The sequence below is a fragment of the Ceratotherium simum genome, chromosome 3 (assembly GCF_057802395.1).
Source record: "Ceratotherium simum simum isolate JZ-2026a chromosome 3, ASM5780239v1, whole genome shotgun sequence".
Classification (NCBI taxonomy): domain Eukaryota; kingdom Metazoa; phylum Chordata; class Mammalia; order Perissodactyla; family Rhinocerotidae; genus Ceratotherium; species Ceratotherium simum.
This window is the reverse complement of record NC_141902.1, coordinates 69,454,027-69,478,739: the sequence shown is the minus strand read 5'-3', so window position 1 is coordinate 69,478,739 and position 24,713 is coordinate 69,454,027. Positions and strand designations below refer to the sequence as shown.

The 24,713-nt window shown below is 38.4% G+C and overlaps 1 protein-coding gene across 3 annotated transcripts in view; it reads right to left on the bottom strand.

Moving 5' to 3' along the window:
• Nucleotides 1–1,645: 1,645 nt before the first annotated feature.
• The window catches only part of ETFA (electron transfer flavoprotein subunit alpha), a 79,107-nt gene continuing 56,039 nt past the window's right edge, over nucleotides 1,646–24,713 (bottom strand). For 2 of the 3 annotated variants that reach the window (XM_004421854.3, XM_087428760.1), the window contains 3 exons: nucleotides 18,896–18,961; nucleotides 9,411–9,491; nucleotides 1,646–1,946 (listed from right to left, as the gene is read on the bottom strand). In XM_004421854.3, coding sequence (XP_004421911.1) covers nucleotides 1,908–1,946; nucleotides 9,411–9,491; nucleotides 18,896–18,961 — 186 coding nt within the window. In that variant the 3' untranslated portion in view covers nucleotides 1,646–1,907. Of the gene's footprint in view, nucleotides 1,947–9,410; nucleotides 9,492–18,895; nucleotides 18,962–24,713 lie in introns of those variants that run through there. The other variant, XR_015551569.1, reaches the window with a different exon arrangement.

The following is a 24,713-nucleotide window of genomic DNA, read 5'->3' as shown; positions in this document are numbered from 1 at the left end:
TAGTTTCCTAATCTGTAAAATAGGGATAATAAAAGCATCTATCTTACAGGGCGTTGTGAGGACTGAAGGGGTTTAACATGTGGAAAGTGTTAGAATGGTGCCTGGCACAGAGTAAGCGCTATACTTAATGCTATGACCACGATGAGTTGTACCCAGTAAACGCTGACTAAGTGAACAGCTGCCTGGAGCTGGGGGAGGGCAGTCACGACAGGAGGGAGCAAAAGGAAGAGAGGCCAGCCAGTTCAACTCTGAGGCAAGGAACCAGGCAAAGGCACCACGGACAGTCCTCCCTGAGCCTCCTGAGCACACCCTATCCTGGAGGTACCTCTGCAGCCGTCACCTGTGCTCTCTCCTATCCCCCAGTTATGGTGTCCAACAGGGATGAGAGGTAAGTGGAGAAGGCCCCGAGCAAGGTGAGCTCCCTTGGGAAGAGCCTCCAGGTTAGCAACAAGATATGGGAATTACTTTCACAACGGTGATTCAAACCACATGGCCTTAGACAAGTCACTTTACTTTCTTCACTTCTCTGTGCCTCAGTATCCGCACAAGGGGGCTGAACCAGGTGATTGCTCAGCTCCGACATCCTAGGATTCTATGGCTCTAATACAAAGCATCATTTTACTGCTCTCCTCTCACCTCATTAAAAGAAAGTTGAAATGCCAGAGACATTTAACTTCTAAAAGTTTCATAGCAAGTGATTATGACGGTTCAATTAGTCAGCCCCAGGCTGGCCACACAAAGGGGCTGGCTGGCCCCTCTACCCCCTCCCCTCATGTATCACTGGTCACTCCCCATCTCTTCCCTGCTGTTTTCCTTGTCCTGTTACCTACTACAGCTTCTGCAAATCTGCTCCAGGGTGGCAGTTCTCTTCATTCTACTCACCTCTGACTCCTGGTCTTCCTATGACCTCACTACCTGCCCACACACCTTCCTGCAGGCCTGGCCACAGCCTTACCAGCCTCTGTTCTTGGGCCTGCACTCACACCAGCTTCCAGCCCCTGTTACACTCTGGACCTTAGCCGGGCCCTGGGGCAGCAGAATGAGAGTCCTCAAGCTACCACACATGTGGCCGACTCACAAGCCTGGCTATTGTCTAAGAGTGCCCAATAGCCAGGGCGCCCTGGAAGCCATCAGCAGGGCAAAAGAAAAGCCAGGGCATTCTCTGAGCAGGGTTTTAAACATTTATAATAATATCAAACTATCTGTTAGCATAAGAGGCCATACTGTCTCAAAGCAGCCCCTCCAGAGACTCCCCTCTCCTTTATAGACACAAAGTCCCATAAGACAAAACCTTAAAATAAAACAGAAAATTAAATTTAACATAAGCCAACTAAACATATTCAGCAGGTTCAGGTTCAATTCAGGGGTGCTTTTGTCACGTTAGCTTTGGTTTTCTGAAGACCAGAGTATACTTAAGGTAATATTCATTCTTGTGGCCATGCTTTTTTAACTCTGAATTTGCCAATCTAGTTCCCTTCGCTTAACAACTAGATTAGGCTGATTAGGCCGGTGGGAACATTCACGTTTACAATCTTGCCTAAAACATAGAGCCCTCCATGAACAAGACAGGCAAAGAAAAAATAATAAATGAATTTTTACGCTCTTCAATTTTCTCTCTTTACGAAGCTAGGCATATTTCTGGTAGTAGTTTTAAAGCTATGGAAAGGTTTTATTATATATTTTATTACAGAATTAGAAAATTTTAAAAATGTTTGGAACCACAAATAATTAAAAAGAAACATAATAATATCCCCATAAAAAAGCATTCTGGCATCTGTTAGAATTTTTCCTCAAATTACGAAATGTAGCTCTCCATGCTTTCCAATGATTGTTGTAATAACCATGAATTTCTATGATTTCAGCTGAATACTCTGACATAATTTTCCTTCTTAAGACATGATCACGACTCATTTTTTCTTCAACAGCTCCGTCATTTCAGGAACTACCTAGAAATTAAAGGAAAAAAAAGTAATTAAGCATCTTGAGCCTTCACTGTGATATGGTCACAGCTCCTTAAGAAGTACACAGAAGCCAAAAGAAACAATGTGAATAACCACAAGGGACAAAATGCCCCCTCTCCCTGACCCAGGAACTCCCTGCTCTCCTGCAGTCTCTCCTCGCAGCCATGGGGAGACTACAAACCTTCAGAGGAAGAGAGCACCCTGGATACACAGCTGGGAGGGCCAAGAGCCCACTCATTGCCTAGGAGCCTTTTGACACAACCACAAACCTCAGAAGGGCACCACAGAAAATAGGAAGTCCAATTTCTCTTGTCTGTGCTGAAAGTAACGTGTATTTTTTACCTCTGTGTTTTCCCAGCATTCTTCCTTATTGCATTCCTGCCTTTCCTTAAAAGTCCACACCAAAGTCTCTTGCTTAGTCATGACTCCTATCAACCTCCTTTAGAACTTGTTTCCTCATTTTCCGTTCGTTCATTCATTTCACAAACACTGTAGTTGCTTCCTCAGCACATGTTACTATCTTTTGGCACATAAAAATGAGGTATATGCTGAACATTCAGTATCATCTCTCTCTATTCAAATCAAGGCCTGTGCTAATGCGGTGGTTGGGCAGCAGACACAGTAAGAAACCACAGCAAGGGGAAACCAACTGAGTTGGCTCCCACTTTAAAAAGGATTAATTACTAACCCTTAGTCTTGGCAGTTCAGTGGCTGCAACTGAAACTTTCAGTGTGGAGCTGCTTTGTGACAGCCTGGACAACAGAGGAGAGCTGTGCATGGGGACTGCGGGGGAATGTCACACAGAGCCCACCTGAAAACTAGCTGAGCCACTTATGTGAAATATCAATTACCCAATCTTCCGAGGGGCTGTCTGCTGCCCTAGCTCACAAAGATCCCAGCTGAACTCGCCACTGATGAATACAGCCTCTCAATTATTTAAGAGAGCTACATTTCCATTAGGTGGAAATAATGTGTTCGTACAAAATTTATTAAGGAAATTGTCGACATGTTGTTTCTTCCGAATGTCACTTTGTCTCCAGTCTATTAAAAGGCCCATGTTTACCATGGAGCCAGCAGGCATTAGCTCAGGGGCAGCATTAAGTGCTGGCACTACTTCTCCCAGCTTTCCTCGGTGGAGAGACCATGAGCTTATGCCAGTCACACAGATGACATGCTAAACGAGCCTCACGTGGGACCTATGTATTTCATGAAAAATAGGCTAGAACCCAACTTCTTTTAAATGAAACATTAATTTGGTTTAGAATATACCGTTTTTAAAAACCTTACAGAATGTCCCACTGTCGCACTCCCCAAAAAAGGGTTGAAGGGACTTTCTCTCCCTCATCTGTATCTTTTTAAATTAGATCAACCTCAGACTTTCCAAACATACCACACAATGCCTTAGTGAGGGAAAACAAAACTGCCAAGTCAGGTTCACTGAGTGTCTGATGGCCTGAGCATACTGAAAGACCTGGATTCTTATTTTCATTCTATTTTAGATACTGCAGAGGCAGTTCCCTACTAAGTAAGACTGAATGAGAGAGAATTTACATTTAAAATAAGCCAATCTACTGATATAAATCACAACAAAACTATATTTCACTCATTTACTTAGTACTTCCTCAGGGTAAGCCCTCTGGGAGATAGAGAAGTTCAGGCCTGATTCCCGCCCACAAGTTCTATTTCCTAGTTGGGGAGAACAGACAGAGGCCTATGAACCACCCAATCAGAAATGTGCTCATCTTATACTATAATGTAAGAGGATGAGAAGAATGGCATTAAATGTTCCAAATTCAAGAATTCTGAGAGGGCCGGCCCGGTGGCTTAGCGGTTAAGTGCACGCGCTCCGCTGCTGGCGGCCCGGGTTCGGATCCCGGGCGTGCACCGACGTACCGCTTCTCCGGCCGTGCTGGGGCCGTGTCCCACATACAGCGGCTAGAAGGATGTGCAGCTATGACATACAACTATCCGCTGGGGCTTTGGGGGAAAAAATAAATAAATAAAATCTTTAAAAAAAAAAAAAAAAAAAAAAGAATTCTGAGGAAGGAGAGATTAGTGTGGACTAGGAAAAATCAGAACATTAACATGGAGAAGAAAAGGATTCTGGGCAAAAAATGAAGAGGCAGACAGATAAACACTGCAGGTTGCAGAGACAGTAAAGGGATGAGAATGACTCGAGTGAAGAGCTATGCCAGGGAGAGGTGAAAAAGGTTTAAAAAGACAGGTGATATGCCAAGTCCAATCAATGGGAACAAAACAGTCTCTCCAACAGAGATGGTGCTGGGACAACTGGATATCCACATGCAACAGAATGAAGTTGGACCCTCACCTCACACCATATACAAAAATTAATTCAAAATGGATCAACGACCTAACTGTAAGGGCTAAAACCATAAAACTTTTAGAAGAAAACATCGGAGTAAATCTTCATGACGTTGGATTTGGCAATGGATTCTTAGATATGACACCAAAAACATAAGCAAAAGAAAAAAATAGATGAATTGGACTTCATCAAAATGAAAAACTTTTGTGCATCAAAGGACATTATCAAGAAAGTGAAAAGACAACCTACAAAATGGGAGAAAATATTTGGAAATCATATATCTCATAAGGGTTTAATATCCAGAATATACGAAGAACTCTTACAACTCAACAATAAAAAAACAAACAATTCAATTAAAAAGATGGGCAAAGGACTTGGATAAACATTTCTCCAAAGAAGATATACAGATGGCCAATAAGCACATGAAGAGAGGCTCAACATCACTAGCCATCAGGGAAATACGAGTCAAAACCACAATGAGATACCACTTCACAACCATCAGGACCGCTATAATAAAAAAGACAGACAATAACAAGAGTTAGCGAGTGTACGGAGAAATTGGGGCCCTTGTACGTTATCACTGGGAATTTAAAAGGGCACAGCCACTTTGGAAAATAGTCTGGCAGTTCTTCAAAATGCTAAACACAGAGTTATCAAGTGACCCAGTAATTCCATTTCTAGACACATATCCAAACAAAATGAAAACATATGTCTGCACAAAAATTTATACACAAATGCTTATAGTAGCATTATTTATAATAACCAAAAAGTGGAAACTGAAATGTCCATTAGCTGACAAATGGATGAACAAAATGTGGCTTATGCATACAATGGATATTATTCAGCAATAAAAAAGGAATAAAGTACTGGTACATACTACAACATAGATGAACCTTGAAAACATTCTGCTTAAGAAGCCAGCCACAAAAGATCATACATTACACGATTCTATTTATATGAAATGTCCAGGACTGGCAAATCTATAAAGACACAAAGTAGATTAGTTGTTACCAGCAGCTGGGGAGAGTGTGGAATGGGGAGTGACTACTAATGGGTACGGGGTTTCTTCTCAGTGTGATAAAAATGTTCTGAAATTAGATAGTGGTGATAGTTGCATAACTCTGTGCATATATACTAAAAACCATTGAACTGTATATTTTATTTTATTTATTTATTTATTTATTTATTTATTTATTTATTTGTGAGGAAGATCAACCCTGAGCTAACATCCGTGCTAATCCTCCTCTTTTTGCTGAGGAAGACCAGCTCTGAGCTAACATGTATTGCCAATCCTGCTTTTTTGTTTTCCCCCCCAAAGCCCCAGTAGATAGTTGCATGTCATAGTTGCACATCCTTCTAGTTGCTGTATGTGGGACGCCACCTCAGCATGGCCGGAGAATCAGTGCGTCGGTGCGCACCCGGATCCGAACCCAGGCCGCCAGTAGCGGAACACACGCACTTAACCACCAAGCCACGGGGCTGGCCCTGAACTGTATATTTTAAATGGGTGAATTTTATGGTATGTGAATTATATGTCAGTAAAGCTATCATATTAAACAAACAAACAAAAAAACTAGTCAGGTGGTGCCCTACACTCTGTCACTCTAACGCCAAAGATAATATTTACCATTTATGAAGCACCTACTATGTACCTGTATGGAGGGAAACACAAACGGGTAGGCTGATATTTAACACAGACTGTACTAGGTGCAGTATAATCTTATTTAATCTTCATTACAACCTTGTAAGGTAGGTAGTGTAATATTTATATTACTTATGAGGAAACTTACATTCAGAGAGATTTAATTTAATCTTCATTATAACCTTGTAAGGTAGGTAGTGTAATATTTATATTACTTATGAGGAAACTTACATTCAGAGAGATTAAATAACTTCGCCAGGATAATTTAACTAGTATGTGTCCAAGAATATGAAATAAAGCTCTTAATTACTATACCGTATTATTTCTGTTATATGAAGAAAAAAAAAACTTGTCCTCTCTAACTAATGGTTGAAGGGTGAAGTGAAACAATAAATAGAAGAGAATAAAATGTTATGCAGATACATTTTTACTCCAGACATGATAAAATTTGGTGGGCACAATATCCCTTAGAGAATTATTAGTCTAATAGCTATATATACTTGTGATGTATGATACAGTTTGAAATTTAAAATTTTTACACAAAAATTTAGTCTAAAAAGTCCTTTTTACATAGCTATTATTTATGATATTTTCTTTAAGATCTTAATCCAAAATAGATAACGCTAATTAATTCTCATTCATAATTTGTATAACAGTATTTTTAAATGTTGTTATACCTTTAAATATTTTATTTTTAAAAGACAGAGGGGGCCCCAGTGAGGAGTATATTCACTAAACCATCTTGTTGACTCTTCTGTCGGAATTACTACAATATTCATCTATGTTACACTCATTCTGATTTCTACTGAGAAAACAGTTTGATGGGTACTGTCTACATTCCAGAGTCTGTCAAAGATGTGGTCCTTTTTACTGCAACTTATCTACGGCGCATTAGTAGAGATGAACCACCCAGCTGTAGAACCTGATGAGCTGGAAAGGCAGAGTAACGAGAGAAAGAACAGAATCAGGAGGCTGGTTTAGCTGTGCCAATAACTTGCTGAGTAATTTCCCCAAATTACATCTCTCTGGGACACAGACAACTTAAAAAGAATGCACTTCACTTATGTTGTTCATGTAGTCACAAATGGGAGGCTGCAACTCAAGCAGGATTTTTAATATTTACATAATCTTTAACTAGTTTTTTCCCAAACTGCATTTTTAAGGACTGATTAACTTCTCTCTCTTTGTATTAATCAAAGACATATATAACTGCTTCAGAACTTCTGAGCCGCATGAGATAGTCACTACCTTAATATAATTTTAGCTAAAAGCAAATAAACATTATGTCTTAGTCCAAACAGTCTCTCTATAGTCAAATGTGGGCTTCTTTTTTTTTTTTTTTTTAGAGCTGGAATTATTCTTTTGTTTGTTTTGTTTTGTTTTTTTAAATTAAAAAAATTTTTTTTTTTATTGCAGTCACACTGGTTTATAACATTGTATAAATTTCAGGTATACATCATTATACTTCTATTTCTGCATAGATTACATCATGATCACCACCCAAATATTAATTACTACCCATCAAAATGTGGGCTTCTTAAAACACCAAAAACAGCTGAGAATCTCAGGTTGGAAATCAGCTGACTGGATGACTTTTGAGGTCCCTTTCCAGTTCTACTGTCCTAGGACTCGCACCGAGATACGTCTTTGAACGCGTGCGAGCACACACACACACACACACAACACAACACAGACACACACTCTCTCTCATGTCAAATCTGGGAGCTGTCCTTAATGCAAGAGGCAGTGTGTGTGACACCATTCCATCACAAATTGCTACAAAGATGCTCCTGCCCTAAGGCAGATGTCCACTGTATGAACATCACAAATTTCCAACTGTTTAACACTTTATCCTTTTATCAAGTAAGCCCTGCATGTGACTTGCAATACACAGTACACAAGCAGACAGAAAAATATACCTTAAAATAAACAAAATTATTTATAAACTTATTAAAAGTCTTTTGAGGAAAAATAAAAGGCAACTACAGTAGATGTCTGTTTGCAAACATGTCAACATGACACATGTTTAGGGTTCAGAAAGTGTTAAATTTCATTTTTAAATTAAAAGGTCTTTACCCCTTTATTTGTATCTTCCTGGAACTAAATGCTCGCTACTTGAACAAAGTTATCCTCGTAGAGAAAAAATTTCTTTTTCATACTAACTTTTCCTCCCACTGGAGTATCGTAGTGGTCAAATGACTGCTATTACTGTTTGTTCTTACACACCTGTGCCAAGTAACAGGAGCAGCTAACTTACCTAAACCTTAAATTTCAGATACAGGACCCCAGAGTTGCTGAAGAAAGGCTGTATTCTTCCCAAGGCAAGATATAGGCTTTCTGTGGGGGAGTAGGGGTGTGGTGGGGGAGTAGTTGTTCTCGAGGGGAAGGATGCCCTATGCAGACCAAGGGCAACAGCCCCATTCTAGTCTCTGCATGCAGTCTGGGCCATTACTGAGTAATTACTGAGCAGTTGAAGGGTCCATCCTTCACTGAGCATGAACACATACTTAAAGTACAGATGTGCTCTCAAAGTGCACACAATAGTTCATCTGGATCATATACAGTGCTGGTGAAGCCATGGTAATGGGCCAATCCTCTTGCTGGGGGGAGCACCCCTGACTCTGTTCTCAGGCTGCACCCTCTCCATTAAGGCTTACAGTAGCTCAATGTAGTTCTATGTGAGGAGTTCCTCAATCCAGCAAACCCACTTCTTCTGGGGTTGGATGCTACTTTCAGAGCCTCAATTCCTGCGTGAGTGATTTCTGCACAAGGTAACCTAGAAGCTTGTAAGCAGGTCCTGAGGGACAAAGAGAGGCCAGGCCACGCATAAGCTATGACCTTTAAGTGTGGCCAAATGAATATCCGGTGCTCATCAATATCACTAAAGTAATTTCTCTCATGGAGAAGGCAAATACAGGGGTGGTAGCAGGGCAGAAAGAACACTCAAAAAAGTGAAGAGTGTGAGGAGTGTGAAATAACTGTTCTCCCCTACACTTGTCACATTAGGAAGGCCTTTAACTCTCAAACACAGCAAGCAGAGCATACTTATTGAGTCAGATAAGCTGGACTTGAGTGCCCACCTGAAAAGCTATAGCATCACTGGCAAATCTCTGAATGAGGGGATTTAATGGGAATTTCTTTAAAGTACCTGCCAAATATGATTCTAGGTTATAATTACTTGAGTCACTTCACATTGTGTACTAACTTATTAGCACATGAGATACCAAAGCCATGTGGATATTTTAAAGACAATATGGATTCCTTCTTAAAGGGAAAGTTATAATGCTCTATATAAACATCATGTATTTATTAGAACTTCAAGTAGTTCAAAATTGTGTACATATATTAATATATACATACACAGACAGACATACAGATACACCAAAACACAATGTTTTCCTATAATAGCTTCTTCCCTGACCAACTCCAAGAGGTTCTTGGATGACACTCTAGATAACAGCCATCATTCTCAAGGCCAGCTTACCTTAAATAAATCGGCGACTATTCCATAATCTGCCACTTGAAAAATTGGAGCTTCTGGGTCTTTGTTAATAGCCACAATTGTCTGTGAAATAAAAACAAAGTTTGGCCTTTATCAAGAAACATACCACAGAGATTGATGGTTCTAGTTTAACTTCCCTAACAACAAATTTATTTTCTTAAAAATGTTTACCAAATAAGATTAATTTGATTCATTTGTATCAACACTATAAATTTGGAAATTTCTGGGTTGGAACATAAGAAAATGATCTCTCACCCCCAGCCCTAGCCCATCACAGTATTAAAAAAGGTTCTTAATCATTATTTTTTAAAGTTCTTTTTTGACTTATGAAAAAAATATTTAACTTTAGATAAGTAACAAATCAGAGGAGAGGATTCTGGGAAGATGGCAAAGTAGGAAGCATCACGAATCTGTCTCCCCACCCACACAACAACTGCACTGGCAGAATCTGTCTAACATAACCATTGTGGAACTCCAGAGTCTATTGATGGATTGCAACTTGGAGGGGAAGGCTTACATGGTAAACTGCAGCTCTTAGTGCAATAGCAGCTACCCATTCCCCGACCCCAGCCACAGTGGCATGCAGCGGCACATGTGTTCCTGGAGCAGTTGCACACAGCTTGCGGGAGCAAGAATGGGCACAAAGGACCCTCTCTTCCAAATACTTGGGATCTGTGCTTTGATCACTGACTTCTGCTTCTGGTCACAGAGGTACAGACAAAGAGAAGGGCAGCCATTGCTGTTGTACCTCTCCACTGTTGCAAGCCCCTACCTCTCTAGCTAAAGTTACTTCCAAGGGATTTAAAGGGTCAGTGCACTTTTTTACCCCCCTTGATTTTCCTCTTTTTCCCCTTATGGGAGTCAGATATGAAAGTCTAGGACATTCAAAAGGGAAAATTACAAAGTGACCACACATGCCCAGGGAAAGTCACAGGCTCAGAAAAGAGTCGAGAAGACCCTAAGTTTACATCTCAGGCTAATCCTTAGCACAGAGACAGCCTATAACAAACAAACAAAACCAAGAACAATAAACAAAAACAATAACCAAACACAGCAAATCCTGGGGAAGGAGGAGAATCTGATTTCCAGATTTACCACATTATTAGATTCAAATATCCAGTTTTCAACAAAAAAAAAATCACAAGGCATACAAAAAAACAAGAAACTATGACTCATTCAAAGGGAAAAAAATCTACAGAAAGTGTCCCGAAAAAGACCTGATGGCAGACCTACTAGACAAAGACTTTAAAACAGCCATCTTAAAGATGTTCAAAGAACTAAATGAAGATGTGAAGAAAGTCAAGAAAATGGTGTGTGAACAAAATGAAAATATGAATAAAGAGAGAAAAGCTAAAAAAGAAACCAAAAAGAAACTTTGGAGCTGAAAAGTACAATAATTGAAATGAAAAATTCACTAGAGGGATTCATAGGCAGATTTAAGCAGGCAGAAGAATGAATCAACAAACCTGAAGATAGGACAATGGAAATTACTGAGTCTGAAGAACAGAAAGAAAAAAGATTAAAGAAAAGTGAACAGAGCCTAAGGGACCTGTAGGCCACCATCAAATGGACCAAAATATGTACTGTGGGAATCCTAGAAAAAAAAGAGAGAGAGAAAGGGGCAGAGAAAATATTTGAAGAAATAATGGCTGAAATTTGATGAAAGACATGAATATAAACATCCAAGGAGCTCAACAAACTCCAAGTAAGATGAACTCAAAGAGACACACACCAAGACACATTATAATCAAACTTTCGAAAGACAAAGACAAAGAGAATCTTGAAAACAGAAGAAAGAAGTGACCTATTACATACAGGGATCCTCAATAAGATTATCAGCAGATTTCTCATCAGAAACTTTGGAGGCCAGAAGGCAGTGGGCTGATATATTCAAAGTGCTAAAAGAAAAAAACTATTGACCAAGAATCCTAAATCCATCAAAACTGTCCTAATAACAGTTTTTGAAGAAACTGAAAAACCCATCCTAAAATTCATATGGAATCTCAAGGGACTCTGAATAGCTAAAACAATCTAGAAAAAGAAGAACAAAGTTGGAGGAATCACATTCCTGATTTCAAAACTTACTACAAAGATACAGTAATTAAAACAGTGTTGGTAATGGCATAAAGAGACATATAGACCAATGGAATGAAATAGAGAGCCCAGGAAAAAACCCCCACATATATGGTCAAATGATTTTTGACAAGGGTGTCAAGACCATTCAATGGGGCAAGGACAGCCTCTTCAACAAATGGTGTTGGGAAAACTGGATATCCATATACAAAAGAATGAAGTTGGACCCTTACCTAACACCATATACAAAAATTAACTCAAAATGGATCAAAGATTTAAACGTTAAGACCTGAAACTATAAAACTCTTAGAAGAAAACATAGGGCAAAAGCTGCATGACATTGGTTTTGGCAATGATTTCATGGATATGCCATCAAAGCTACAGGCAATAAAAAAAATAGACAAACTGAATTTCATGGAAATTAAAAAAAATTTTGTAGATCAAAAGACACTATCAATAGCGTAAAAAAGCAAGCCAGAGAATTGGAGAAAATATTTGCAAATCATATATCTTATAAGGGATTAATATACAGAATATATTTTTAAGACTTCTAAACTCAACAAAAAAACAAACAACTGATTCAAAAACTGGGTAAATGACTTGAATAGCCATTTCTCCAAAGAAGATATATAAATGGTCAATAAATACATGAAAGATGCTCAACATCACTGATCATTAGGGACACAAATCAAAACTACAATGAGATATCACCTCATACCTATTAGGATGGCTACATCAAAAAGAGAAGTGTTGGTGAGGATGTGGAAAAATTGAAACCCTTGTGCATTATCAGTGGGAAGATAAAACGGTACAGCTACTATGGAAAACTTTAGGGTGGTTTCTCAAAAAATTAAAAACAGAATTACCATATGATCCAGCAATTCTGTTTCTGGGTATATACCCAAAAGAATTGAAAACAGGGTCTTGAAGACATACTTGTATACCTATGTTCATAGCAGCATTATTCACAATAGCTAAAATGTCAAAGCAACACAAGTGTCTATCAACAGATGAATGGATAACCAAAATGTGGTATATACATACAATGGAATATTATTCAGCCTAAAAAGGAAGGAAACTCTGACATATGCTACAACATGGATGAACCTTGAGGATACTATGCTAAGTGAAATAAGCCAGTTACAAAAGGACAACTACTATATGATGACTCCACTTATATGAGGTACTTAGAGTAGCCAAAATCATAGAGACAGAATATAGAATTGTGGATGCCAAGTGGTGGGGGGCGTGGGAAGCATGGGGGGAGATTGGGAAGTTAGTGTTTAATGGGTATAGAGTTTCAGTTTTACATGACAAAAAGAGTTCTGGAGATGGATGGTGGTGGTGATTGCACATTATGAATGTATTTAATACCACTGACGGTGTACACAATTTTTAATTGTACACTTAAAAATAGTTAAGATGACAAATTTTGTTATGTGTATTTTACCACAAAAAAATTTTTTTTGAAATGGAGTATACTAAAAAGTTCTACTGTATGTAAATTATACCTCAATAATCTGACTTAAAACAAAAAAACAAAACGTAAGTGGAAAGTTTTGCAGGCCATCGAAAATTTTAGATACAATGAATAAAATCCATAGATGAAAAATTAAGTAACTTATTTTATATTTGTTGTGCTTTATTCAATAAGAACGTTAGAAGTCTACTTTATCAAAATGATTAGAGTCAATCCTCAGCTTATTTCACTTATAAAATGATTAATATTTTCTATCTCCTATTAACATATAAATTTAAATTTGTGATCATAAATGTTAGATTTCAACTTAAAAAAAAGGAAAGTAATAAATCCATACCCTAATTCACAGCCTTTGTAGCTCAAACTATTAATCTTCCATACACTGTATTCTATTTAGTATTTTAAAATTATTATCCTGGGTCTATTGTGAGAATATAAAAGTTAACTATTTAGTCAGCCTGTGAGTAAAGGAGAGCTTTAAAACAAAAAACTTTAAGTCCTTATGTATGCAGCGAATAAATGTAATAAAACAAGTAAACTACTACATCTCCTACAAAAACTACCAAAAGTTCCTCTTATCTCCTATAAAATTTTTAAGTGTGGGGCCAGTCCAGTGGTGTAGTGGTTAAGTTCACGTGCTCTGCTTCAGCCCAGGGTTCGCAGGTTCAGATCCTGGGCACGGACCTATACACCCCTCGTCAACCCATGCTGTGGCAGCATCCCACATACAAAATAGAGGAAGACTGGCACAGATGTTAGCTCAGGGACAATTTTCCTCACAAAAAAAAATTTAAGTGTAAAAGGTTATAATGACAGATCAGTAACAGATTTAAGGAGAAATAGTCACTTTATCAAAAAGGTACTGTGTTTACCAATTATTCTTTTATTAACAACCGATTTACTTATATATTAGAAATAGTTTGGTATTCCCCATAGATGCTTCTAACACCATTGCAATTAAAGTAAAATTAGAGTTTTGACTCTAATGTGGTATTATTTTAATAGATGGTAGATTATAATAATTCAAATCTCTAGCAGTAAAATTGTTTCTACCTGTTTATGACTCTATCCTATGAAAACAGCTGAAACACATTTTAAAAGTATTTTGATATAGTCTGACTTAAAATACAGGCTACACAACATATGTGTAATTCCCCTAGAGGGGTCCCTTAGGAGCCCCTCTAAAAGACAGGCCTCTTAGGAGCCCCTCAAAAAGGTGGGCAGAATATTCCAGAATATCCGAGATTGGAGCACAGCATAGTCCAGGTAACTAACAACCCAGAGAAATATGCCATATATATGAAAAAATGTGTGGTCAGAAACAACAAACGATGGTTTCAATATGAGACTCAAATCCAAAGTCACAAGGACAAACATTTTAAATCACAGGCATTGATTTGCATCAAGGTGTTTCTCTTCTGAGAATGGGCAACCTGCTTCACAGCTACTAGCAGAGATTTATTTAATTAACAGTGGTTAATGATTTTCCTAGAGGCCACCTAGTCAAACATCTGACAGTTTAATCATATGAAAGCTTTTTCATCCCACAACATAAATGGTTTTGTTTTGTTTTTCTTTTTGTTTTTTTGAGGAAGATTGGCCCTGAGCTAACATCTGTGCCCATCTTCCTCTATTTTTTTGTATGTGGGATACCGCCTCAGCATGGTTTGACGAGTGGTATGTAGAACCGCGCCTGGGATCTGAACTTGCAAAACCATAGGCCACCGAAGTGGAGCATGCAAACTTAACCACTATGCCACCAGGCTGGCCCCTAAAGTTATTTTTAAAGAGCACATAACTGGGCAAGGAACCAGTAAAGTATTTAAGAAAAAAGATTTGGGTTGGTTCCAGTTTTTCAGATTATTAAAAGAATACTCCTAAATTATCAACAGTAAATAACTGTGATAGGGGCCAGCCCAGTGGCACAGCTGTTAAGTGCACACACTCCGCTGCGGCGGCCCAGGGTTCACAGGTTTGGATCCCCAGCATGCACCGATGCACTGTTTGTTAAGCCATGCTGTGGCAGCGTCCCATATAAAGTAGAGGAAGATGGGCACGGATGTTAGCCCAGGGCCAATCTTCCTCAAGAAAAAAAGGGGAGGATTGGCATTGCATGTTAGCTCAGGGCTAGTCCTCCTCACACACACAAAAAAAAAACTGTGATAAAATCTTGCTTGCACCCTAGAGCTCTCTTAATATGTCCTTATAAATTCATGCTCTTCCTCCTTACAGATTTTAAAGCACAGATTGTATTCAACTATATTAATATGTATATAGTTCAAAAAGTGCTTTCATTACAATGACTCACTTGATATAACAATCAAATCTCATATTCTTTCAACTGTACCACAATGCTAATTCAAACTGCAGCTTTGGGGCCGGCCCGGTGGCACAAGCGGTTAAGTGCACGCACTCCGCTGTGGCGGCCCGGGGTTCGCCGGTTCGAATCCTGGGAGCACACCAACGCACCACTTGTTAAGCCATGCTGTGGCGGTGTCCCATATAAAGTAGAGGAAGATGGGCACGGATGTTAGCCCAGGGCCAGTCTTCCTCAGCAAAAAAGAGGAGGATTGGCTTGGATGTTAGCTCAGGGCTTGTCCTCCTCACACACACACACGAAAAAACAAAAAAAACGGCAGCTTCTATGCAATGCAACTATCGTATTTAAACCAATCATTTGAATATGCCATTTTAGAGCTTAATCAAAATTACAACCAGAGATTGTTGTGTCTCCCACACAAGACAGTGATGACAGGAACTATGTCTTTTTCATTTATGCGTCCCCAGCATCTAGCATAAGGTATGTGCTTAATAAATATTTGTTGACTGGATGGAAAGACAAAGTCTTGGCTCAAGTTTATTGTTATGGCTTGTTCCCCAACACTGGTCTGCTTATCTCAACTGTTCCCTTTTTGCTTTGACATATACTATCTAGTCCATCTCTCCCCTAATCCTAATCCCTGTTGGCATGGAACAAGAATTTTCACCAGGATCTTCTTAGCAGGCAGAATGTTTTATTTTAGAGAAGTGGAATTCTAGATATGTCTGAACTGGCCCAGCTAAAAATACGTTTTAAGGTTGCTGGTTTTGGAGTGGTTTTTTTCCTTTAATGCAGCAACAACATTTTCCCCATTGGCAGTGCTGTTTTCAGAGCTCAGTAAAGAAACCTGCCATCCAACTGTGAAATCTGACTGGTTTTGGGCCAATTCATTTAGAGGTTACAAGGAGGTAGTGCACGCATTTTTTCAAGTTAGAAGTTAAACCTGTTAAAAGTTTTATTACCTTTTATATCAAACTTCCATCTGAATGGATAAAAGCAGAAGTGTCAGAGGCATCTCTGACTTCATGAAAGACTGAGTTCATAATTCAAACTGTACATTGTTATGCATGAATTAATGTGTCACATTCTGAAATATATGTTCACAGAGTCATTACAGAGCTTCCAGATATAAACAAAGTAGCAAGATAAAACCAAGTGTTTCCTCTATACGCTGTATTTTTTTTTTTTTTAATTTTTTGTTTATTGCAGTAACATTGGTTTATAACATTGCAAAAATTTCAGGTGTACATCATTGTACTTCTATTTCTGCATGGACTACATCATGTTCACCACCAAAATACTAATTACAACCCATCACCACACACATGTACCAAATTATCCCTTTCACCCTCCTCCCTCCCCCCTTCCCCTCTGGTAACCACCAATCCAATCTCTGTCCCTATGTGTTTGTTTATTGTTGTTATTATCTACTACTTAATGAAGGAAATCATACGGTATTTGGCCTTCTCCCTCTGACTTATTTCACTTTGCATTATACCCTCAATGTCTATCCATGTTGTCACAAATGGCTGGATTTCGTCGTTTCTTATGGCTGAGTAGTATTCCATTGTGTATATATACCACAGCTTCTTTATCCATTCGTCCCTTGATGGGCCCTTAGGTTGCTTCCAAGTCTTGGCTATCGTGAATAAGGCTGCAATGAACACAGGGGTGCATGTACCTTTGCAAATTGGTGTTTTCAAGTTCTTTGGATAAATACCCAACAGTGGAATAGCTGGATCATATGGTAGTTCTATCGTTGATTTTTTGAGGAATCTCCATACTGTTTTCCATAGTGGCTGCACCAGTTTGCACTCCCACCAGCAGTGTATGAGAGTTCCCTTCTCTCCACATCCTCTCCAACACATGTTGTTTCCTGTCTTGTTAATTATAGCCATTCTGACGGGCGTGAGGTGATATCTCATTGTAGTTTTGATTTGCATTTCCCTGATAGTTAGTGATTTTGAACATCTTTTCATGTGTCTGTTGGCCATCTGTATATCTTCTTTGGAGAAATGTCTGTTCAGGTCTTTTGCCCATTTTTTAATTGGGTTGGTAGTTTTTTGTTGTTGAGATGCATGAGTTCTTTATATATTTTGGAGATTAAGCCCTTATCAGATGTATGGTTTGCAAATATATTCTCCCAATTGTTAGGTTGTCTTTTCGCTTTGTTGATGGTTTCCTTTGCTGTGCAGAAGCTTTTTAGTTTGATGTAGTCCCATTTGTTTATTTTTTCTATTGTTTCTCTTGCCCGGTCAGATGTGGTGTTTGAAAAAGATGTGGCTAAGACCGATGTCGAAGAGCGTACTGCCTATGTTTTCTTCTAGAACTTTCACAGTTTCAGGTCTTACATTCAAGTCTTTAATCCATTTGGAGTTAATTTTTGTGTATGGTGTAAGGTAAGGACCTACATTCATTTTTGCTTATGGCTATCCAGTTTTCCCAACACCATTTGTTGAAGAGACTTTCTTTTCCCATTGTATGTTCTTGGCTCCTTTGTCAAAGATTAGCTGTCCATAGATGTGTGGGTTTATTTCTGGGCTTTCGATTCTATTCCATTGATCTGTGTGTCTGTTTTTGTGCCAGTACCATGCTGTTTTGGTTACTATAGCTTTGTAGTATATTTTGAAATCAGGGAGTGTGATACCTCCAGCTTTGTTCTTTTTTCTCAGGATTCCTTTAGCTATTCGGGGTCTTTTGTTGTTCCATATGAATTTTAGGATTCTTTGTTCTATTTCTGTGAAAAATGTTGTTGGAACTTTGATAGGGATTGCATTGAATCTATAGATGGCTTTAGGAAGTATGGACATCTTAACTATGTTAATTCTTCCAATCCAAGAGCACGGAATATCTTTCCATTTCTTTGTGTCTTCTTCAATTTCTTTCAGAAATGTTTTATAGTTTTCCGTGTACAGATCTTTCACCTCTTTGGTTAAGTTTATTCCTAGGTATTTTATTCTTTTTGTTGCAATTGTCATTACAGAGCTTCCAGATATAAACCAAGTAGCAAGATAAAACCAAGTGTTTCCTCTATACGCTGTATTTTTGACAATTACTGAGGAATTAAGATGCTCCAACCCAAAATGTGTCAGTCACACTTTAGTAACAACCCAAGAAGAGGGAGCTTGCTGATGTATGAGAGTAGGGCTATTAAGGGACTAGAGTGAAGCAGATAAAGAATCAGGGATCAGAACCTCATAAACTAGTTAGATGGTCAAAACCTCATCATGTTGTTTTCACCCCACACTTTTTATCCATAGATTGTCAGAGCTGAAAGGGACCTTAGAGATCATCCAACACCTGCATTTGGCAGACAAAGAACTGAGGTGCAGACAGGACGTGTCAGGCGGTAAGCTAGCGGTGGAGCTGGGGCTCAGGTTCAGGCCTCTTTCTATGACAAAGCATTGCCTCTTCTAGCAATGGTACATCTTCAGGCAGTGAATCGTAGCTTATATTTCTTTCAGTTCCTAGATCTGTGTTAATGTGAATGGTTCAACTACACACACTGTAACTACATAGAAACATACAGTGAAACTCAGATTTTAAAATACGAAAACTTTTTCTCTTATAGCATCATTACTGTTCTGTAGTTACCTTGCTGTCTTTCATCCCAGCTAAATGTTGGATGGCTCCAGATATTCCTACAGCAATGTAAAGTTCCTGAAACAAAAGATACCATATTTATTAATATGTATTTATATTATATTACATAATACTTTCCAAAGTATTTTCTATTAGCAATTCAAGTCTTAGGCAAATGACTTTTAAATAAAATAGATGCAATATGTATTACTTAAAATATGCTTTCCTCCTTCCCTGATCTCCCTAACCTATAGTCCTCTTTTTCCTCTGAATTCCTATAGTGGTGGTGGTATAATAATAAATATGTGGATGATGAGAATTATTGAGCACTATGTGTCAACCACTGTGCTAAGCATTTTACATCAACTGTTTCACTTAATCTCACAATTTCCTGTGAGGTAGCACTTTTTGTCTGTGCTACTCATTTGGATATCACACTTCAATTCATCACTGGATATACCCATTCACAATATACACACATTGTATATTAACATATAAATACATATACTCACACGTATTAAAATACGTGTTATTTTAATAAATTTAATAAATATATTTTAATAAATAATATTTTAATAAATAATAAATGTTTAATAAAAACATATTAAAATATGTTTTGACTTTTGTTTGCCTTCTCATAAAACGATATTTGGTAAAATGGTAATTAGGATATATTTATTAAACTTTATATTTAGAAAAACCAAAAATACAAATCAGTCTCAAGAGATTCTAAATACATACACACACACACATGCACACACATGCACAATATCCCTAAGTAAAACAATAACAAGCTTCTTGAAGACATAGGCTGAACCTTTGTATTTCCACCATCTAACAAAAGAGCCCCCACGCTGTAGTTTCTAAGTAAATGTTGGTGATATTTGCACTTCTTCCTACCTCTCTGCCCCCAGTAATTACAAAGGGAATGACAACTGACTGCTGCTCTCTGTCCCCTTATTTAAAAATTTTCACGTATCCATGTTTGAAAATTAAAACACTATTATGAAAAACCAATTTAATAAGTGCTTAATTAAAAGAGCTTAACTGCTCCATTCTGTATACTAGGTATAATTAAAGCTTCAACTGAAAAGCTTTTTCCCTCACATAAACTGAACTAACAAGTCCTGGCTTGGGTAGAGGGTGCACCTACCATGTAACCAAAGTGACACTGTGGTTTTGTCACAACTGGCAGTAAAGTCCCTCAATATGAATAACGTGGAAGGCACTGAAGGTGGCCCTGTCACATTCAGTTTTATAACAGGGTAGATACTTCAAAGTCAACAACAGTGTCAGGTGGTCCCACCTTGTTTACTCCACTGCTAATGATCTAATTTAACAACTGCTTGCTCCAAAATTAGAGAGCATTTCAACTAGGATCTGGGAATAATGTCACTGCTAATGCTATGATTTTTCATAACACTAAGTGTGTGTGGCCGTATACAAGTGAATTTCCCCCTCTCTCGGTTTCCCCAATTGTAAACAGAGAATGTAGAGCCACGGCATCGGAGCTTTTTGAAAAAGCTCCCCAGGGTACTCTTCTGTGCAGCCAGAGCTGAGAACCACTAGAACAGATGATCCCTGCAGCTTGCAACCTGGAACTCTATCCAGCAGATTGATGTTATTTCCCTGGGCCTTATCTTTAAAGGCATAAAGTGTCCAACTGTTTCTAGAGCACGAGATACCACTGTGTACCCTGGAAAAGGAAACAACCTAGTCCCCAAAGTGACTTAATCATCTAAAAATGAGCTGGGCTTGTTTTCGAATTCAACTTGCTCTATAGTTATCATCAAAAGCCTGAAGATAAGTAAGAGCAATTTGGCCTAAAGAGACTGTGTCTTAGGGTGGAGAGGTATACTGTGGAAAGTAAAATGTATGGGTGAGGATAAAAGGCAATCCCATGCTCCATAATTCTATCTTAAACACATCCAATGCATCAATTATGACCATACACAGTTGGACGATGCAATAAGGCCCTGTTATTATACTGTCTCATTAGACATGGACACTCACATGAGTGATAAACAAGCTTTTCTTTGAAAAAGTACCACTATTTTCTATTGAAGATTTACAGGTAACTTCAATAGATAATTTTAACATCATTTCAGTTTATTCTGACTAGTATTTCTTTCATAAAAGGACATTCATTAAATTGTTAATCAAAATATACTGACTGAATCTCACATTCAGGAAAACCAGGCAAACGAGTGGTAATTTATTAAAGATTTTTAAAGCAAGTTATTTAGATAGACAGACAGATAGAAACTGTCTCACTAACTACTCTTCTAAGTATATTCTCAAAGCAAGCATTGGAAAGGATCGATAGTTCTGTAAATGAGTCCTTCTGACATATATGTCTACATTAAAATTCAACAAATCTTAAAAGCCTCTCTATTTGCATCATAAAATGCTAATAAAAAATGTTGATTCACTCTAGCAATAAACAACTACATAAATATAATATAAATGAAATTTACTTTAAACCCCCTGAGAGATGAATACCCTTGACTTTAACCTTAAATGTCACTAAGGATAACAGATTTTGGGCCAAAGCAAACCAAAGGCAGGTAGTTTCAGGGCCATTCCTGCCTTTCTGACCAGCATAAATCGTCCAAGTAGGTCCACGTGACCAACAGGACCTTATTTTACTGTCTTGCAAACATGGCTCTCTGAATAAATAAAAAAGCATTGAAACAGTAGCCCAGAACAAGTCTTGGTATTTTGGCTGCTGTTCTGAGATCTGATAGTTCTCCCAGGCAGGAAGAGAGGCTTTTGCTTTTTTAAAAAACATGTACAGGCAGTTAGGCTAATATCGCAGGATGCTTCCTCATGGTTTAGAAAGCATTTTTGTATTTCAATAATAATAATTAGTATGTACAAAATTCTCCACAGATGCTAATTTATGGAGCACTTTAGACACTGCTTCACAACATAACAAGTCAATCCCTGCCCTGAGGCAGTTTCCTTCTAAATCAGATAGTAAGTAAGATCATTTGGAGAGAAAATGAGAGGTGATGTTGGAGGCAACAGCAATTAAGGGTTCAAAGAGGTGGGATTAAAGAAAGGAACAGACACAGAAGGAAGGAGGTGTAGTCCTGGAGATAAAATCCTAGCAGCCTGAGCAAAGCCTGAAGAGTGAGAGACTAGATCAACCTACACAGCTGGTAGCAGTTTGGGTTGGTTATTCTGCAATCAAGAATGGGGACAGATGGAAAGAAGTAAAGCCACAGGGTGTTAAGAGGACCCGAAGTTATTCTGAAATAGAAAGAAGGGACAGCACTTCCTTCAATACAAACAAGAACCAGCAGAAGAAAGCGCAAATCCCTCTTCCTTTGCCAAAACCTAAAAAAGGACTATAGCTATAGACGCATCCACAGAACTAAGCGGCAGAGGTCTAACCTACTTTACAATGGGCTAAGATGGAATCAGGAATAGGGTTGAAAATTGCTGCATCCAGTGGATTTAACGGAGGTTTGCAAGATGAGTATATTACGGTGGTTAAAAACCTAGGCTTTGGAATGTCACTGCCTAGGTTTAAATCCCAGCTCAGCCTGGTAGACATGGGACTGTGGGCCAGCTATTTAAGCTCTCTATGCCTCAGCTTGCTTATCTGAAAAACTGGACTTATAAGAATCCCTACTTCATAGGCTTACTGTGACACTTCAGTCCTTATCATAGTGTCTGTTTTCCCAAAGACACTGGTGTGCCACTCATGAGTTGAGATTTAATCAAATATTGATTCTCTCAGCCCACTGGGTGGCCAGTGGGCTCCTAGGGTGGTCTTAGGGCTACCAAGTACAGCTGAACAGGCTGTACACTGAACAACTCTGGAGGGAGGCATCAATCATATCATAGTCATTATAGATCTACATTTTTATTACAATAATTTTCCAACAGAGGGCAGTAAAGTAACTTGAGAAAGGGGTACTTTTTTTCTAATTCATACAAAAGAGTTGCATGGACTAGTAGAAGTGCAGGGCAGTCAGAATTCCCTGTGGTACAAATACTGTAATCTTCTAAGTATGCCAGAACAGGAAAAAGTTGAAAGGCACTGGCTAACTATGATTTTACTGTTGTTGATATTGTTGTCATACCTTAAAGGTAATATAAAGACAACTAATTCTTTGTCCTATGTTCTCAAGAAGCTCACAGTCTAACAACATAGGTTAAGGTAAGATCATAAAAATCTGTAATCCAATATAGGAAAAAAATCAAAGTGTGATAGAGCTCTGGTTTCTTGTGCAACCCTCACTTTCTGTATCTGCCACTGGGAAGTGGAAAGGCTTTAGAAGCAGGAAGCAGACCAGGGGAGGATACTCCTCTGTAGTCATCTCTACCCTCTGCCAAACAGGAGCCCACTTTTGCAGCCATCCCATCTGTTCCTGCTCCCTGAGTCCGTCAGACAAAACAAGCTTTTAAAAGCAGGTTTTATTGGTCCTAGCTTGATGACAAATCTGTATGTCTGAGAAACAGAAAGATGACTGGAATGAAATCTTAATACTTTTATAGAAATCTAACCAACCTGTGGAATCAACATGGTCAGAGTATTCTCTGGTGAATGATTTGGGCTTTGGCTGCTTTCTCTAGAAAGATAACATCACTCCTACTTTACCCAAACCTTGTGCAGGAAACCTGGAATTCTAAGAAGTATTATCTGAGTCCTGCTCTCCAGAGGATTTTAGTGCAGAAGCTAAGGAGAAAGCTATCTCTTACTTGCGCATTGTGATTTTTGCCTAACACTGTTGTGAAATCAAAAAGAGATATACAATAAAAATATATTGTGAGCCACATATTTAATTTTAAATTTTATATTAGCCACATTAATAAAGTAAAAAGAAATAGGTGAAACTAACTTTAATAATATAATTTCAATTCAGACTAACCACATTTCAAGTGCCCAACAGCCACATGTAGCTTAGTGGTAGTGTGCTGGACAGCACAGATCCAAGATAATTTTAGAACAACCTAAAGAAGAGCCTTCTTGTAAGCTCTATGAGGATACTGCGGAGCATGGTCTGATAGTAGATGTAGAGATAGAATGACATTAGTCTCATGTGTCTGCTTTGCTTATATTGGCTCAGAACAAGATCATTTATAGGTTGTTTTAAACTGTGGGAGAGAACCAAAAAGGAAAGTCTGCAGTGTGAAAAAGCTGAAGACGAGCATGAGAGGCAGCAAGATTAAACAATAGAGCAGCCAAGAGAAAGAGTCACAAATACATGACAAAAATCCATCAAATTTCAGGTAGTGTGGACAATTATAGGAAAACCAAAAGCACGTGAAAACTATTGCTTTAATGCAGTAAATTTATACTCTGGAAAGAAACTATCAAATTTTGTTCTCCAGTAAGTTACACTTTTTCTTAAAACTCTAGAAGAACCCAAAAATCTACCCTTAAAAACTCACGTCTCAAAAAAAAAGTATTTTTTTATTGATGTCTTAATAGTTTATAACACTGTGAAATTTTGGTTGTACATTATTGTTTTCCAATCACCATATACACGTCTCCTTTCACCCCTTGTGCCCACCCCCAAATCCCCTGCCCCTGGTAACCACTATACAGTTTTCTCTGCCCGTGTGTTGGTTTATATTCCACATATGAGTGACATCATGCGGTGTTTGTCTTTCTCTCTCTGGTTTATTTCACTTAACATAATACCCTCCAGGTCCATCCATGTTGTTGCAAATGGGACTATTTTGTCTTTTTCAAAAAAAAGTATTTAAAAAAAAATTAAAGTGGGGGCCAACCCAGTGGCGCAGTGGCGAAGTTCACGCCTTCCCCATCAGTGGCCTGGGTTTGCAGGTTCAGATACCAGGCGTGGACCTACAC